The sequence below is a fragment of the Portunus trituberculatus genome, chromosome 27 (assembly GCF_017591435.1).
Source record: "Portunus trituberculatus isolate SZX2019 chromosome 27, ASM1759143v1, whole genome shotgun sequence".
In the NCBI taxonomy this organism is placed as follows: domain Eukaryota; kingdom Metazoa; phylum Arthropoda; class Malacostraca; order Decapoda; family Portunidae; genus Portunus; species Portunus trituberculatus.
In genome coordinates this window covers 7,626,703-7,644,340 of record NC_059281.1, presented here as the reverse complement: position 1 = coordinate 7,644,340, position 17,638 = coordinate 7,626,703, and the positions used below count along the sequence as shown (strand labels likewise).

The 17,638-nt window shown below is 39.8% G+C and overlaps 2 protein-coding genes across 2 annotated transcripts; one reads left to right on the top strand and one right to left on the bottom strand.

Moving 5' to 3' along the window:
• Nucleotides 1–112: 112 nt before the first annotated feature.
• LOC123509368 (translation initiation factor eIF-2B subunit delta-like) lies at nt 113–15,064 on the bottom strand. The gene is given in 10 exon segments (XM_045263631.1): nt 113–1,256; nt 1,399–1,579; nt 1,873–2,050; nt 2,234–2,410; nt 2,534–2,721; nt 3,145–4,030; nt 4,032–4,321; nt 8,178–8,217; nt 9,723–9,839; nt 14,925–15,064. Coding segments are annotated over 8 exon segments (2,130 nt in total). The 5' UTR covers nt 8,190–8,217; nt 9,723–9,839; nt 14,925–15,064; the 3' UTR covers nt 113–1,038.
• LOC123509369 (regucalcin-like) lies at nt 11,965–17,455 on the top strand. The gene is made up of 7 exons (XM_045263632.1): nt 11,965–12,123; nt 12,390–12,571; nt 14,940–15,158; nt 15,547–15,650; nt 16,383–16,497; nt 16,869–16,981; nt 17,078–17,455. The coding sequence occupies exons 2-7, from the start codon at nt 12,412–12,414 to the stop codon at nt 17,339–17,341; spliced, it is 975 nt and encodes a 324-aa protein (XP_045119567.1). The 5' UTR covers nt 11,965–12,123; nt 12,390–12,411; the 3' UTR covers nt 17,342–17,455.
• The last annotated feature ends 183 nt before the right edge of the window (nt 17,456–17,638 follow it).

Below are 17,638 nucleotides of genomic sequence, written 5' to 3'. Positions count from 1 at the left end.
TCTAATCAATTAGGGAAGGAAAGGAGCCCAAGTAATTCCAGTGACCTACATACACTATATCAAGTCACAAGAATCATTAAAGACTTGGATGTGAAAGGATTTAAAAATTGTATTTCAATTTGAAAATTGTGTTTTATTGAAAGGAACTCTTGAAAGAGACAGTCAATATGTAATTCAAATTTTCAATCAAAGGTTTAGTCACATAAAACTTTAAACATACATGTCAATATAAAAAAAAAAAATGATTTGTGGCTAAACAGAGCTTTAAGTGAAAAGTAATTTTTAATATAAGTTAGCATAACAAATGTGAATCCAGTTAACTTGGTTGTCTTGGAGGCAGTGACTGGTGAGGACTGATGTGTACAGGTGGGTTGCCTGTGTAACATCAGTCAACCTAACTCATGAATTCATGACGAATTTTCTACTCAAGCCAAACTACACCTTCAAGATTTTACCAACACCCAAAACCACAAGCCCCTATAACACCTGTGCTTCCTGTGCTACAGACTAGTAGTACTGAGAGAACATCAAACTGAAACTAAGCCAACACTTTATACAGAAGTTAAGACAAATATTTACAACAATCTTAGTGACACTTTCTAACTAATAGCTTTAGCACAGGAACCATGAAAGTACACACACACACACACACACACACACACACACACACACACACACACACACACACACACTCATAGAGCCTACCACATGGCTGATGGAGAATGAAGTTCACACCATCTCAAGTCATACTCAGTGATGACCAAGCAGTTACATCCTTATGACGTGTGTAAAGTTATAGGATAGACTTTTTAAGGTCAAAAGTTCTTTCTAGAAGGATACAGGTGGCAATCACGAGTCCAGCAAGTGACCCTCCAGACTGGAGAATTATATGCACACGCGTGTGTGCACACACACACACACACACACACACACACACACACACAATAACAGGGAACACATAGCTACACTCACTTGAGTCTCAGAAACATCCCAAAAGGGACAATAATCCTTCCCTTCCCTTCCCTTGAGTGTGTTGGCTTAGTCTTGGCCCAGGATGTCGGCATACTTGCGGTGAATGATGACAGGGACAGCTGAGGTGGGGAGGACACTCTGCTCCGTCACCAGGACAGTCACCAGGCTGGCTGGTGTCACATCATACACCAGACGCACCACATTGAGGTTTTGTGTGTCCCGCCAGTCTGCCAACAGCCCTTGGTGCTCCTGGGATGGGCAGCACACCATGCTGTTTGCATCACCTATCACGACAAAAAGTGAGTATTAAAATATCTTTTGTTCTTCCAACCTCCAATCAAAATTTTAAAAAATTATATCCAACAATACTTCCAAATCAATGAGTCACTCTTGTTCATCTCAATCAGCAGCAGGAAGCTCACTCACCCAGCTCATTAATCACTAGAGAGTCGGTCAAGTCAATATTGCAAAACTTATAGGTCTGACAGAGAACTATGAAGGGTTTATGATGTGTGGCGGCAGCAAGTGCCAGACAAGCCGTGCCACACATGGCTTGCACTGCACCGTTCATCATGACTGCCTCTGCCTCCACCACCACCTTTGTCACCTGCCAAACAAGGACATGAGTTACTTGTCAGACATCATCCTACAAATCAACCTTATTAATTTGTAATTCTGAAGGCTTAAACTTTAAGTTCAACGGAAATTTCTTACAGTAAAAGTAGTTACATAGTTTTTGAAAAATTTCTTTCCTTATGAAGAACAAACTTTTTACTTAAGAAATACTGAACCTTTGACATCAAAATTCAATTCTACTCATCAAAGTCTTTTTTTTTCTCTTACTATAACCATTTCCATTTTCATGAAGTAATTCAACAAATGAAAGAAGAGCAAGCTAACCTTAGACATTACGTGTGAGAGATCTGTGACAAGCCTGTAGTAGGTGGGAACCCCAAGACTGTCAAGGCGTTGCACCATGGCAGCTCCAGAAGGCGGGTGAGGGTAGTCTGCCACCACCACACTCACCTTGCCACCTTCCTTAACCACCGCCTCCACCACATCACACACCAGGGCAGAGCTGACAAAGGAAAAGGGCACAGAAGTTACTGAATGTTACTTATCTTGCTAAATGGATGATAAAGAAAATAGATAAGCCCAAAAATTACAGGAATGGATATCTAAATTACTAAATCTATTAATACCTAAATTGTCTAAATCAAGAGGAACCAGCAGACAGCATTACATGAAGCAAGGCACTCACTATCCAAAGGTGAGGAGAATGTCATCCTGAATGAGGGAAGTGGCGTGTGAGGCAATGGTGCTGCTGGCGAGGGTGATGTTCTCCTCCACAAACTCGTCAATTGCACCACGCAGTTCATCCTTAGCTTGTGCCTCGGGAGTCGATGGGTCAATGCTGTTAATCTTGTGCTTCACTGACCTGTGGGATTGATAACTCTAGAACCAGCTTGAGATTATTCCTAAGACTGTATTATATAAAAACTAAAAAATCACTGTACCACTGCACTTCCCCTTTGCACACCCAGCCCACAGTTCCCCTTACCTGATAGCGTTGTCCATGGCAATGGCATGTGGGCGACAGGCATGCAGGAAGTCAACATTGGGCTTAAGCTTGTCTGCCATGTCCCTGGAGAGGTCACAGGACTCAGGGGTGCGGTAGTCATTGATGAACTGCTTCAAGGCTGCCAGCATTGAGATAACACGTGCTGTGGCTCCCTCCACCACTCCATACTGTAGCAGGAAGGCAAAGGTTACACACACACACACACACACACACACACACACACACACACACACACACACACACACACACACACACCGATAGCTCAGTGGTTAGAGCGCTGGCTTCACAAGCCCGGCCGGGTGGAGATATTTGGGTGTGTCTCCTTTCACATGTAGCCCCTGTTCACCTAGTAGTAGTAGGTACAGGATGTAGATCGAGGAGTTGTGACCTTGTTGTCCCGGTGTGTGGTGTGTGCCTGATCTCAGGCCTATCCAAAGATCGGAAATAATGAGCTCTGAGCTCGCTCCGTTGGGTAACATCTGGCTGTCTCATCAGAGACTGCAGCAGATCAAACAGTGAAACACACACACACACACACACACACACACACACACACACACTGATTATTTCAGAGACAAAGAGAGGCTAACCTTCATTTTGAGTCCAACAGTGAGCACAGCTGGATGGATAGAGTCACTATTGACCTGGTGTGGTGGTGGCTTAGGGGAGTACTGAGGCAGGTGACCCAGCAGGGGAACCTTCCTCTCACTGCTCCCCCTGCTGCTGGCCCTCCTCACCCTGGCCTTCCTGCTGCTCTCCCCAGCTGCTTTGGTCTTATTGGTAGCCTTTGCTTTCTCCATCACAACCTGCTTGTCTTTCTGCTTCTTCTGCTCCTCCTGCTGTTCCTTAAGGGCTAGCTTGGCCTGTCTCTGTGCCTCTTGCTTTTCTCGTCTTTCCCTACGCATGTCTGCTTTTGATTTGCCAACCGTGCTGTCCTGGCCTGCTGCTGCTGCTGCTGCTGTGGGCTGCTCACTGCACTCCTTGCCAGACCTCAAGTCTACTACAAGGATATTGTTGGGGGCTGCTGCTCCTGCTGTCACTGGTTTTGCTACTGCTCCTTTCACTGATGTTGTTGCTGCTCTTTTCACTGGTGTTGTTGCTGCTCCTTTCACTGATGTTGTTGCTGCTCCTTTCACTGGTGTTGTTGCTGCTCCTTTCACTGGTGTTGTTGCTGCTCCTTTCACTGGTGTTGCTGCTGTTACTTTCACTGGTGTTGCTGGTGCACTGCCCTGCCCACTATTTTGAGTTTCCTTCCTCTCCTCAACATTCTCCTTCCCAGGGCCTTTCTTCCTTGCTTTCTTTGCTTCCTTGCGAGCTTTCCTCTCCCTCTCAAGTTCCTCTTTACTCAGATCTTTCTTGGCCTCTGGTGTAGAGTGTGAGGAGGCTGGCAGCCCAGCACTGGTGGAAGGCACAGCATTAAGTGTTGGGAGTGCTGTGGCCCCATGAACATTTGCAGGCTTCTTGGCCAGGTGTGGGTGCCTCTCTGCCATGCTGCAGGATAATATTTTCTAGTAGACTGCACAGGTTGTCTAGCTTGTTTTCCTTCTGTGGCATTGTGTTTGTGGTACAGTTCTTCAGTGGTACCACAGTGTTGGCCTGGCCCTTGTTGCCTGCCTTCTTTAGTAGGGCAGCAGGCCCCTTCTTTCCTCCTGCAGGGGAGCTAGGCAGCGTAGCTGGCCGAGGTTCCTCAGATAGGGATGCGTGGCGTGCCCCGCTTGATGCTGCCCTTCGCTTGGACCGCTTCCTTCCCCGTCGTTTAGGTGTGTCCTAGAAAATGTACAGCAGCAATGATACACACTTGTACTAACATAACAGTCATCCTGAACACAACACTGCCTTTAATAAAAACAACCAATGAATGTTTAAAATTCTCTTAAGTTTTCAACAAGTGATCTTTAAGGTTTAGCAAAATAAACTAGAGAGAATCACATTAATACTAATAGAAAAAAAGACAATCATGTGTACATTTACATAGCAGCCACACTGATATAAAAATTAGATGACGATATGTAACATGACTTGCTGTAACAAGAATAGTCTTAGCTACCACTATGAGTGGTGAACCTTGCCTGAACAAAGTCAGTCCTGTGCAAAATTGATCTCATCCACACATAAACCAAACAACAAATGTACAGAATCACCACCACACCTTGTTACAACTGGTCTTTACACAAAACTCATACATCTACAGTATTCATCACTACACACTGTTACATCTCATCACTAAACAGGCTCCACACTTCCATAACATCATTATCATGAGTCAGGCTGCACAACATAATGCCACAATGTTGCATGTTCATATACGATAAAAAAAAAGCATTTATATAAGTGGCTGACACTTGCATTAAGGATGTGTCGCTAACTCTGAGTGGTAAAAAATATAGCAGCATGCTTAGCTCTTATGGGAAGAGGATGGCAACAGATGACTAACAAAGTGCCAAGCTAAAACAAATACAGGGGGGCCTCAAGATAACGGACCTCGCAGTATTGGATTTCACTCAATAATGGACAGGTCAAATACTAACATGGCCGCATGGATGAATACACACAATAAAGAAGCCAAAAAGGCCTGTGTGTATCTACTGCTAGATACCATTGTAGCTCGTTTTGTTGGTCTATAGGACCTACAAAATTTATAAGGTGAAGAACAGTGATTGCTTGGCTGTAGGGGTCACTGGAGTGACACTCATGGTAAATTAAGGGCCTAGGCTGCTTGGATCCATGGCCTGCTGCTGTGAACTGCTAGTTATGCATTTGTTTAAATGTTGTTGGGCAAGTTAGGATCAAGACACTACCCCCCCCTGCCCACACACACACACAGAGAGAGAGAGAGAGAGAGAGAGAGAGAGAGAGAGAGAGAGAGAGAGAGAGAGAGAGAGAGAGAGAGAGAGAGAGAGAGAGAGAGAGAGAGAGAGAGAGAGAGAGAGAGAGTGTGTGTGTGTGTCGGGTTGACAAAGAGCAGACAACAAAACAAACTCCCAATCCTTTGATTTTTGTCTTCATTTACCGGTCTTTCTCCAAGCTTCTCTAAACCTATCTGCCCCGGTCTCTCTCTCTCTCTCTCATAGTTCTTCCTAGAAGTATTTGTTCACATTGCATAATACTGCCTTACCTCAGCTGTGAGGGTGGCCATGTCTTGAGCTTGCAGCACGACAATAGACCATACATCTTTAATTCACCTATTCTTGGCAAGACAAATTTTTATAACTGTATGCTAATTGAATAATAATTGACTCTTATTTCAGCACTGAACAACTGAATAAGGTGGTTTTAATAAAAAAAAAAAAAAAAAAAAAAAAAAAAAAATAAATCGCATTTCTAAGAGAGATATTACTGAAAACAAGAGAGGGAGGAGAGGGTGTTAAGGGTCTCATAGACAAACCACTGTCAGTAATGGACAATTCACAGTAATGAACACTCCTTCATCCCTGAAGTGTCCGTTATCATGAGGCACCAATGTATTTGCCCAGGTAGAATGATCTTGAAAATTATTTGTCTGATCTATGACACTTAAATCAAAATAATCATTTTCACACAATAGAGAAGACAGCACTGTCATAGATCTAAGTCAGTGGCTCCCAACCTGTGATACGTGAAGGCCTTCAGGTGGTACATGAGCACTTTCAGGATCATATGCAATTTTCAGTTAAATCAAATAAATAAATTTCTACGAAAAGTTATTATTGCCCTACAAAAGATAAATTGCGTCGATTAGCAGGTGGAGAAGAAAAAGATGCATTCTTTGCATTAAGCTGAGTTGTGTTTCTTGTTGTTAGTCCATCTGTGTGTTCTACTTGTGGATAAATTGAAATTTTTTGGAATTGCGTTTTTTCTGGAACCAGGTGGTACGGGAACTCCAAGTGGTACTCGCTCAGAAAAGTTCAGGAACCACTCATCTAAATCATTTAGTTGATTTAGACAGCAAAAAGTACTTCAAAATATCACAACAGCATTAAACTATTGAACTAGCTAGAAAGTGTGAAGTAGAAAATTATTAATTAAATGTAAAAAAAACAAACAAAAAACACTGATATTCTTCAACCTTACAATATAAAGTCTTAGTAAGGTCAAATTTCTTTTACCATTATCACATGAAGCCAGTAGACACTAGACAGTATTTGTCTACCACATGACACCAACAGGAGTAAAGGGCAAATTATTATGCAAAATTACAATATAAAACAAAAGTGCATACAGTAATGTTGGTTTACAGTAAAGTGGTACCTCAGTATACAGCCACTTTGGAGTAACTTCAACTTGTTTGGATGCAAATATAATTTGCTTGGTATACAACCTTTGTTTGGAATACGTACTACTTACTTGCTAGAACTTATATCAGTTAAAATAAGTCAGTACATCACAAGCTACCCTTGATTACCAAGTCATGACTGCCCATGAGCAATATTGTCAGATTTTATCATCTATTTCATCTGATTGCTTTCATATTTGCCATATTTGATGGCATATGTATAAGACATGCCTTTCTTTAATAGAAATGGCTAAAAAATACTCTGTCTTGCATGTGAATATGAGGCCTCCTACAGATTTATTATTTAAATTTCCTTCACCCATACACTGAAAGATTTACACCACTGTAACACTGGCAAGGGTGCTACATCATATATTCCATAGATAACACAATGCAAGGAAATGTTGAAAATGAAAAAGTGGCCTGTTCAGTGATGCACCAAGTGTGTTGTGGACAGCTCGGCAGTTGGGCTGTCTCTTGCCTCACCTCTGTGACCAGGCCACTAACTCTGTTTTATTATTGCAATAGTGTATGATATTTCTACTATTTTGATTGCTTGGTTTTCATTTAGCTACAACACAAACTTGCTTTAATCATTACATGTATAAATACATAATCTTTTTCTGGAATATGACCTGCTGAGATGGGGGTGCATCTTATACGTCATCAAATACAATACTGTACATAGTATGTGTTTTAGTATTTTGCAGGCCTATCAATGTAAAGTATAATATACCAATAACAAGAGGATTTTTTAATGGGAATGGATTAATAATTTCCCCTGTATTTCTTACAGGAAGACTGTTTGGTATATATATATATATCCTGTTTGGTATAACTCCAAGTATCTGGGATGGATTAAGGATGTATACCGAGGTAGTACTTTACTAAAAAAAATCTAATAAAAAATTCCATAAATCTAACCAGAGCCGAAGAACTGCAAGACAAAGTGCAATAAATAACACGCCAGGCCAAATAGTAAATGTAAGACATCACATGCACAATTATATCCAAAAACCAAGAATCATATCACAGGTCATGGGGTTTCACTGCCATCATTCATAGACCACATACAGGAAACACAAGTAGTAGTTTTACAAAATTAAGGTGGTACACATAAATGGCAGCAGTTTCTCAGTGAGGCAAAATTAGTCACGGGATGCAAAAGGCCAAGCCATAAAAGCTCTTTTATGCCACATGACATGACATGACATGACATTCTGCTGTCACCTAAACAGATTCATGGCAACTACTAAATATTTGCTATCAGTTCTGCAAGTAATCATCTAGTACTTGTGTGCCCAAGCTTAGAAGACAAAGATGCACAACTGAGTGTGAAGGCAGAGCAGTCACCTGGCTCATTATACTTACAGGAGGAGCCATGCTGTGTATGTGCTGTGCTCAGACACAGCTGCTGGGTGGAAGAACAGTGCTGTTACATAACTCTGTGCAGTAAAATTGTAAAAAAGGAACTTGTAATAACATAAGTTCACCCCAGCAAGACTAACTACACCATGGATATAAGGAAACCTGAAGAACCGTGATGGCATCTTACCTGCCATGGGGCCAAAACAGAAAGAACATGTGAAGGCTGCAATGAGTAATATACAAGATGCCATTAGGAAATACTCCCATACTTCATTCATGCATTGAACCTCAGAGTTTAACCTTCCCATACCTAAATCCAGGAGAATTTCTTCAGTCTTTCACCATAATCAACATGGCTTTTCTTACCCTTCTCATCATGTAGAGATTCTCATTCTGAGTAATTTGAACTTATACATACCTGTCACAAATTGTTTATAATGTCGACAACAATTTTTAAAGATCTAGCATTTTTTGGAGGGAACAAGCTAATGTGCTGCAACATCCATGCATGTGATGGGCTGCCAGGCACTGAGGAACGCCATTAGGTTAGATGTGTTCGTTCATGTGTGCGTATTGCCACACTGTGAACACGTGTGAAGTCAATTACAGTGATTGGTTCCTTTGTTTGAGCATGCATCCACTAGTCAATAAAAACAATTCATAATAAATATAGCATAAATTTAACCAATCAGAGTTTTGTGGAGAGAAGCAACTCAATTTGAATCAGTCTATGAAAGATGTCTGAATGGGCAGGATGTCGCCTTGATTATTTCCATTGAATCGCCATATTTTACAAAGAAAGAAGGTAACAACTTCATATTAATTTCTTTGTGTTGCTAGTCAGGTTAGGCTACTTTAATTTGGTTAGATCAGTTTAATTGTATTAGATAAAGTTAATTTGTTCTGAGGATGGCATAACAGTAGTGTGTGTCGCCTCAACTAGGTTACATTAAGTTAGGTTACACAAGGTTAAAATTAGGGTCAGACCACACTCTGTTAGTTTTGGTTAAATAGATAGGTTTCCATAAGCTGGCATAGCCAGCAGCGACCAGCAGGGGCGGTGAGTACTCTCCACAGCAATAACAGTCAAAATTTTGGACTGTTACTTTTGTGGTACTTTATGATAATGAAACTGTTTTCTTCTGGTACATTTCGGTCTGTTTAGTATAAATCTTTTTTCTTTTCTTTTTTATTTCATTGCAGTACAGCACTTTCTGAAGGGACAGACCGTGTTTTTGGGGTGAAGGGGGAGGAGGGAAATATAAGAAAAACTTCTGCGACGGAAACAAAGTACAGATTCATTCAAAACTGGCCGAAAACAACCAGAAAAAAATAGTTTCCTTTTGAAGTTAATCCAGTGAAAGACTGTAAATTTACCGAACCCAGCACACACTACAACCACCCCTGCCAACCCAGCAAGTACCACTAAACCCAACACAACTGTGTGTCAAGACAATGTTAGTTAAGTCTGAACCAATGCAATATGCTTCATCATATCCCCGCAACAGTGCTTAATAAATCTCAAGAAAGGGGATGTCAAAATGTTACCTGACGAGCGGTGATGGTGGTTGAGGTCAGGTCAGTAGGTGGTGACCTGATGTGTGCCTCAGCTTAGCCACCTCACGCCTCACCACGCCACAGTACAGCGGCTCCTCGGCTCACAATCTGTTCACCACACGAGGGTTACTGCAATGTCTGTCTTTTGTTTACCACAGAGACCGCAGGCTGTAACTTTCCAATTTCAATACTTAAAACTTAAAATTCAACTGACTTCTCTGTGTTCCATTGAATTTAGTAGATTTATTACACACTTTCGTTTTGGATTGCAATGTCATTTTATATAATAAAGAGACCGCAGAGGTAACTATTTTCTCATGCAATGTTTCCCCATGTTTCAACAGTATTACATATTTATGAGTAGCTATTTTCAATTTACATATTTATGTTCTTACAATAACTGACTATTGGTTTGTATTCGTGTGTGTATGGGTAGAAACATCACTGCATGCATAATCGATTCTTATTGGGCTTGGGAAAGGAGACCACTATAGGTAAATTGAAACACCGTATATTACTTTCTAATAAAAATGATGGCCGAAGGAATAAGCGCAATCGATCTATGATAAATGAAATACAGAAACAAACACAACTAGCAAAAAAAAAAAAAAAAAAAAAAAAAAAAAAAAAAAAAAAAACTAATAATCTACAATAAATTAAGTTATCAAATTACCAACAATTTATCTCGTAGAAAACATATGAATCAAATTATTGTTAATCTCCTCATCATCTTCACCTTAATATACACTTCCTTGCCTTCACACACGTCACACGTATACATACTCCCCCGAATACTCCATGGAAGTGACTGACATGACAGCTTGGATGAGTTTGCCCTCCTCTCGCTCCTGTCTCCTACTCCTATTCTACTTCGTTCCCTTATTATCACGGGCATCATGTGTCTGTGTATCAGGGTTTATGTATTCCAATACTTGACATCATACATACATTAACCTTATGTTTTGTGCTCCAATAATATATGCGCTTTGTATATAGGTATGCATGATGTAATAGATATACATATGTAAACATGCATGCACTCGCGGCCATATGTATTTGCTAGTACATATTTGTGTGTTAGTGTGTGAAATGTGAATTTATATGTGAAAGCATGTGTGTATTTGTATATGACTACCTGTGTGTGTATATTTGTTATTTACTGTACTGACATTTTTTTTTTATATCATATATCAATTATTCACTGTGCTTCATTCTGGTTTCACGATAATCAAGTTTCTACCATATATTGTATTATCTTCTTCTTCTTCTTATTATTATTATTATTATTATTATTATTATCATTACTATTAATTATCAATATTTATTATTATTATTATTATTATTATTATTATTATTATTATTATTATTATCATTATTACTCTTATTATTATCATTACTATTATCATTATTATTATTATTATTATTATTATTATTATTATTATTATTTTTATTGTTTTTATTATTATTATTATTATTATTATTATTATTATTATCATTAGTAGTAGTAGTAGTAGTAGTAGTAGTAGTAGTAGCACTAGTAGTATAGTAGTAGTAGTAGTAGTAGTAGTAGTAGTAGTAGTAGTAGTAGTAGTAGTAGTAGTAGTAGTAGTAGTAGTAGTAGTAGTAGTAGTAGTAGTAGTAGTAGTAGTATAATCATTATCATTATTGTTATTGTTTTGTTATTATCTTTATCATCATTATAAACATTATTTTTCCATTTTCATTAACTCCATTATTATCAGTTATTGATATTATATTGAATTTGCCTAAAAAAAGCTCTGCTTTCTAAAGGCAAGCTGCAAAAATACAACTTTATATACTATAGCTATATTATTATGTTTGCAATCATCTGTATGCTATAATTAAATGTTTATCGTATAACGTGTTCCAGTGATTTGCCTTGCCTCTCCCATCCTCCTCCTCCTCCTCCTCCTCCTCCTCCTCCTCCTCCTCCTCCTCCTCCTTCTATATCATTGCTCTTCCCACTTTCCCTCGCCGATTGTTCTCTGCCCTCCTTATCTTTTATCTTTACCATTATTATTATATTTTTTCGCTACTATCTCTCTCTCTCTCTCTCTCTCTCTCTCTCTCTCTCTCTCTCTCTCTCTCTCTCTCTCTCTCTCTCTCTCTCTCTCTCATATCATATAATACTGAGTAACTGCATGGGTAATTTCATCATTCTAGTTAAGTCTCTGCGTACAGTACATCACATCATGAAACAATAAATATGAGGCAACGCATCGGTAGGTAAATACACGTACAGAGCATGTAGAATAGTGATCAGCCTCTCGTTGAAAGATAAGGAGATGAATGTTACTGATGCCATTCAAGCAGACAATAGTCACAGTACAGGGCTGGTCACAGTCAAGGACACATCATATATTGACGCACCGTAAGTTACATTGTTACTTAAAACCCTAATAACCACCACTTCAGTCTATTACCATTCAGTGTAGTCAAGTACGATTACCCTTGAAATGTGAAGGAAGAGCGTGTGTAGCAAATATATCCATACTACTGTTCCCTCTTCCTCCATAAAATTCCTCTCCGTTTTGTTCTGCAGGTGTTGTGTGAAAACAGTAGTTACACATACATTTTCCTTGTTGTACTTATATTTTCGTTCATTTCGTCCTGCATGTGTTGTGTTTTGTCCTACAGCGAGTTTGTGACGTGAGGTGCGATGAGTGAGTGCGTGCAGCAGCTGCCCCTCCCATGCCTTAAGCTGGGCGAGGGGCCTTACTGGGTGGAGCAGCAACAGGCCCTCCTCGTGGTGGACGTCAACAACAACACGCTCATAAAATATTACGTCAACTCAGGAAGGATTCAGCACCTCCATATTGGTATGCAAATGTTCAATATGGAAAGGTATATGTTATATCCGAATGTTAAAATAGATTGTATATGTATGAATGTTATGAATTGACGAATAGACATCCTTGTATAGATGACCAAATTCTTTTCGATATTCTCTCCTTAATAACTCACGGGAAGTAACTAAGTAGCATGCTATATTTATCTATGTATTTATTCTTATCAGTGCCCTTGATAATAACTCCACCACAAGTTAATCAGGTCCAAAGTCACATGGTTGCTGCGATGAATTACATGATTTTTATTTACTGATTCCCTTAACTTTTATGTCAACAGTATTTACCTCATACTGAGAGATAGAATTTGAGATGTATGGAGACAAGGTTTACGTAAGTTCTCTGTGCACATACTTTGTCTTACACTGCACTAAGTAGTACTGTACATAGTACGTACTCGTGCATACACATTTGTGTGATTGAAACTCGAAACTATATAGTGTATAACAAATAGTATTATACCAGTATATACTAAATAAATGACTATACCCTGTAAAGTCCGCATCCGTAATCGCGCATATAGAGATGAAAATTATCCTCATCCACAAAAATTTGGTGCTACTTTGGTATGCAATCAACACAACAAACATGATCTACCAGACTCAAATGCTACTCTGTAATGCGATCTGCATATTTCATTTATTCACTATAGTATATATATATATATATATATATATATATATATATATATATATATATATATATATATATATATATATATATATATATATATATATGTTGTGTTGATTGCAGATCAGTGATAACAATAATAATAAACATATCAATTATAAAACAAAGAGGCATGCAGTGATACGTACTTAGAGACAGAGACAATACTTGAATTATGAATACTATTACAACTACATTACAGCGCCAATGAAAAGGTTGTTAGCGCGTCTTTCAAATGAAATGTGGAAATTTAAGTAATTGTAACAATGTTTCACATTGATGTGGAAAAGTATGTAGCTACTTCATCTCCCGAAATTACACAATATGTATTAAAAAAGTATCGAACTTTGCTGGACTTATCATATATAATGAAAACGAATTTAAATAAATAAATGAATAACGATGATTCCGATAAGCGTGACAAAGATAACGATGCGAATTTTCACGATAACGAAGCGATTCCACGATAACGATGCGAGTTTCCACGATAACGATGCGAGTTTCTAAGATAACGATGCGAGTTTCTATGATAACGATGCGAGTTTCTATGATAAGGATGCGAGTTTCTACGACAACGATGCGAGTTTCTATGATAAGGATGCGAGTTTCCACGACAACGATGCGAGTTTCTACGATAGCGTGCGAGTTTCCACGATAACGATGTGAGTTTATACGATAACGATACAAGTTTCCACGATAACGATGTGAGTCTATACGATAACGATGCGAGTTTTCACGATGACAATAGTTTCCACGATAACGTTGTGGATTTCCATGATAACGATGTGATTCCACGATAGCGATACGATTCCAGTTTCCACGATAACGATACAAGTTCCCACGATAACAAAGCGATTCCACGATAATAATACGATTTTCCACGATGACGGTGCGATTTCAGTTTCTACGATAACGATGCGATTCCACGATATATAACGCTGCGAGTGTAGTGATAGGCCTACCTACACGCCATTTTAGTTTATCTATCTACACAGGCACCAGGATGAACCCTTCCTCCCCAAGGGTCCACCCTAGCAGTCCCGTGAGTGTGAAGGCAGAGACAAGTCAACCTTGCCGCGCCTCACACGGTTCGCCATGAGCAACGGCCCGCCACACACCACGCCCCAGCCACTGTCATGAAGCAAGTCCTCTTACCCTTAAAGAATCCCCCCTCGTCCTGCCAGTGTCCGGTGCATATTTCAGATTCTTTAACCAGAGAGTCTCTCGAAACCAAGATAAGTGTTTTCTTTATCTCTGGAGAATCAAAAGAAAAATATATATTTTCTTTTTGTAGATAACAAGATGGATCGTAGACCGTATGATACGTAAACCACTTAAGGAGCACCAAAAATAGATATTTCTACCTTGGCATTTTTATCCTCTACTAAACTTTTATAAATGATACATATCCGGCTCCGCCTCTGCCTTTGTGGATTTCTAGAATTTAGTATCCGATACGCACACACACAGAAAAAAGAGACAGAGAGAGAGAGAGATAGTAAAGGACCTAACTAATATCCCGACACTTTCAATCATCTACTTGGTGCTTCCTGTAACCTAAAATTATGAAGATGAAATACGAAAGACAATCGGTAAGTAAAAGAAGTATAGACAGATGCTCATCTAAGACAATGGAAGAAACCAGATAGCAACTTACCAGTGTCCTTTACAGCTGCAGAAGGCGTAGGGGAGGAAGCAGTAGTGTCCATGGCCATTCCGGTGGAGGGGAGAGAGGACTTGTGGGTGGTGGGACTTGGCAACACACTATCTGTGGTGCGCTGGGCTGAATCGGATCCGGATGACCACACTGCCAGGTCAACGATCATCCACACTACGAAGGACTACCAGTTTAACGACGCCAAGTGTGATCCTCAGGGGCGGCTGTGGATAGGTGAGTGCTCTTGTGAGATGACGAGACGTGGAGTGATTAGGTGGGAAATGTTTATGATGGTTGTTAACAATGCTGAAGTGTTTCGTTAATCGTGCTCGTAACACACACACACACACACACACACACACACACACACACACACACACACACACAGATTATTCTTACTTTGAATAATGCAAGCATATCCAAGACAGTTTACAGTCATATTATGTTTTGCGTCTTTGTAAAAACGATTTGAGAATGAACATATTTCGTGATATTTTCAAAGATAATAACAAGAATAGAAGTGAACATCAACAGAATAACTTTTAAAAGATGCTTCAATTAATGGAGTCAGTGCCTTCCTTCAGTTTTCATCCACCATCCCTCTCTCGCGCCCCTTCTTCAGGTACCATGTCAAAGTTAAACGACCAGCTGGAGCCCATCAACCCCAAGACGTGCTTCCTCTACAAGTACGACCATCAGCTTGATCTCACCACCTGGGCCAAGGATGTACGTCTTTTTTCTCTTCATTGTTGCCTTGTATTCCCACCTACTTCCATATTCTTAAACTTATCGGCTTACCTCGACGATAAGTTCATGTAAAGAGAGCATATATATATTTTTTCCATTTATGTTGTCTTGATGAGATAGTTTAACAAGGATTCTGCAGAAGTACTGGAGGGAACGCACATGGAAAAACCTCACTTACATTTCTCGACTTACCTCGACAATAAGTTCTTTTAAAGATTACATGTTTTTTTTTTATATATATATATGTTGTGGTATGAGATAGTCTAACAAGGATTCTGCATAAGTATTGGAGGGAATGGACATGAAAAACCAGACTTATTATCCTCTCGGATTTATACATAGCTTTAATGATTGGGTTTCAGTAGGTCTGTTTGAATATACACGGCAGCAGGTGACTTTTTTTTATTGAATTTCCAAATATCGCCCAGAGAACCAATCACTCATGATTATTTCACTCGTTATGAAGGTTTATTTATTCAGAGTTATGTATACATCTTTATGAGTGAGCAAACGAATTCATTAGAGGAGTACGTAGAAAGAACTGTTGAGGTTATCTCAGAGAGAGAGAGAGAGAGAGAGAGAGAGAGAGAGAGAGAGAGAGAGAGAGAGAGAGAGAGAGAGAGAGAGAGAGAGAGAGAGAGGGGAAATCATTTATGAGTTCGTTCTTAATGAATGATTATTTAAAACTAATATATTTTCGTTCTATCACAGACAAGTCTCTCAAATGGCATGGCTTGGAGCAGCGACAAGAAACACTTTTACTTCGCTGACTCCTTTGACCGGTGCGTCTATCACTTTGATTACAACGACGACGAGGGAAGTATCAGTAAGTGAAGCTTCCCATTCTCCCACTTAAATCCCTGCACTTACTGCACTTATTTATTATAATGCTATTCAGTATTCATTTCTCCTTTTTGTATTTGTATTCACTACGTTCTCATTCCTATACAGGCTGTATGTGCTACGATTGCCTACATTATTGAGTATTGGTTAAAGTTAAAAAAAAAAAAACTAATTATACTGTTACTATCAACTCGACAACCTGTCAATATAAATACGACGACAGTACACAAGATTATACCGAAAAAATCCCTTATCATCAGACTCAATCCTGTTAGGTTCCTGAAAAAAAGTCAAGTATGAGAGCTGGTTTGAGTGGCAGGTCTGTACTGGTTACTGGACTGTACGTCATGGCAGGTGGACAGCGAGTTCTGCTGGATTTTGAGACTGCTGGGCTGACAGGAGTGCCTGACGGAATGACCATTGACCAAGAGGACAACCTGTGGCTCGCCTGCTTCTCTGCTAACAAGGTAAGCAATCACCCCCCCCCCCCGTTCTCTCTCTCTCTCTCTCTCTCTCTCTCTCTCTCTCTCTGATGTTCCTAATTCCTGCTGTGGCATACCTAGGTTGTGTGTGTGGACCCAAACCAGCAGAAGGTGGTGAGGAGTGTGTCAGTGCCATCCAAGAGTGTCACCTCAGTGTGCTGGGGCGGCAAGGACTACGGTACCTTGTATGTCACCTCTGGTACCATAAAGATGACCATGGAGGAGCGTGCTGCTTTGCCCTCAGCTGGTGGCACCTTCGCTATCACTGGCCTGGGCACTCGTGGCAGGCCACCTTTGACCTTCAAGCCTGACCTGACCAAGTTAAAAGCTAAGCTGACCCAGTAGGAGCCAAACACACATATACCCCACTGTTATGCTGCAGAATGCGCGTTTACCTGCTAATTTTGTTAAAATATTGAAGAAAATTTGCAAATGTATTACAAAACTGAAACAAACTTTTTTTTTTGTCTCATTATGCATTGAACAGCCTTGAATCATTCATTTCCTGTTTGCTGAAGAGTTGGTTCTTTTAATTGAGAGGAAATTCGGGAATAAGCGACAGTTTCTCAAAATAATTCGGTTTTTAAATTATTGCAAACCTGTTTGTGGCAAGTGAGCTACATGCCGCTACATACTGCATTA

Coding starts and splice junctions, on each gene's coding strand:
- LOC123509369 (XM_045263632.1), top strand. CDS start 12,412: ATGAGTGAGTGCGTGCAGCAGCTGCCCCTCCCATGCCTTAAGCTGGGC. Junction 15,159..15,546: donor TCAGGGGCGGCTGTGGATAG/GTGAGTGCTCTT, acceptor CCCCTTCTTCAG/GTACCATGTCAAAGTTAAAC. Junction 15,651..16,382: donor TCACCACCTGGGCCAAGGAT/GTACGTCTTTTT, acceptor GTTCTATCACAG/ACAAGTCTCTCAAATGGCAT.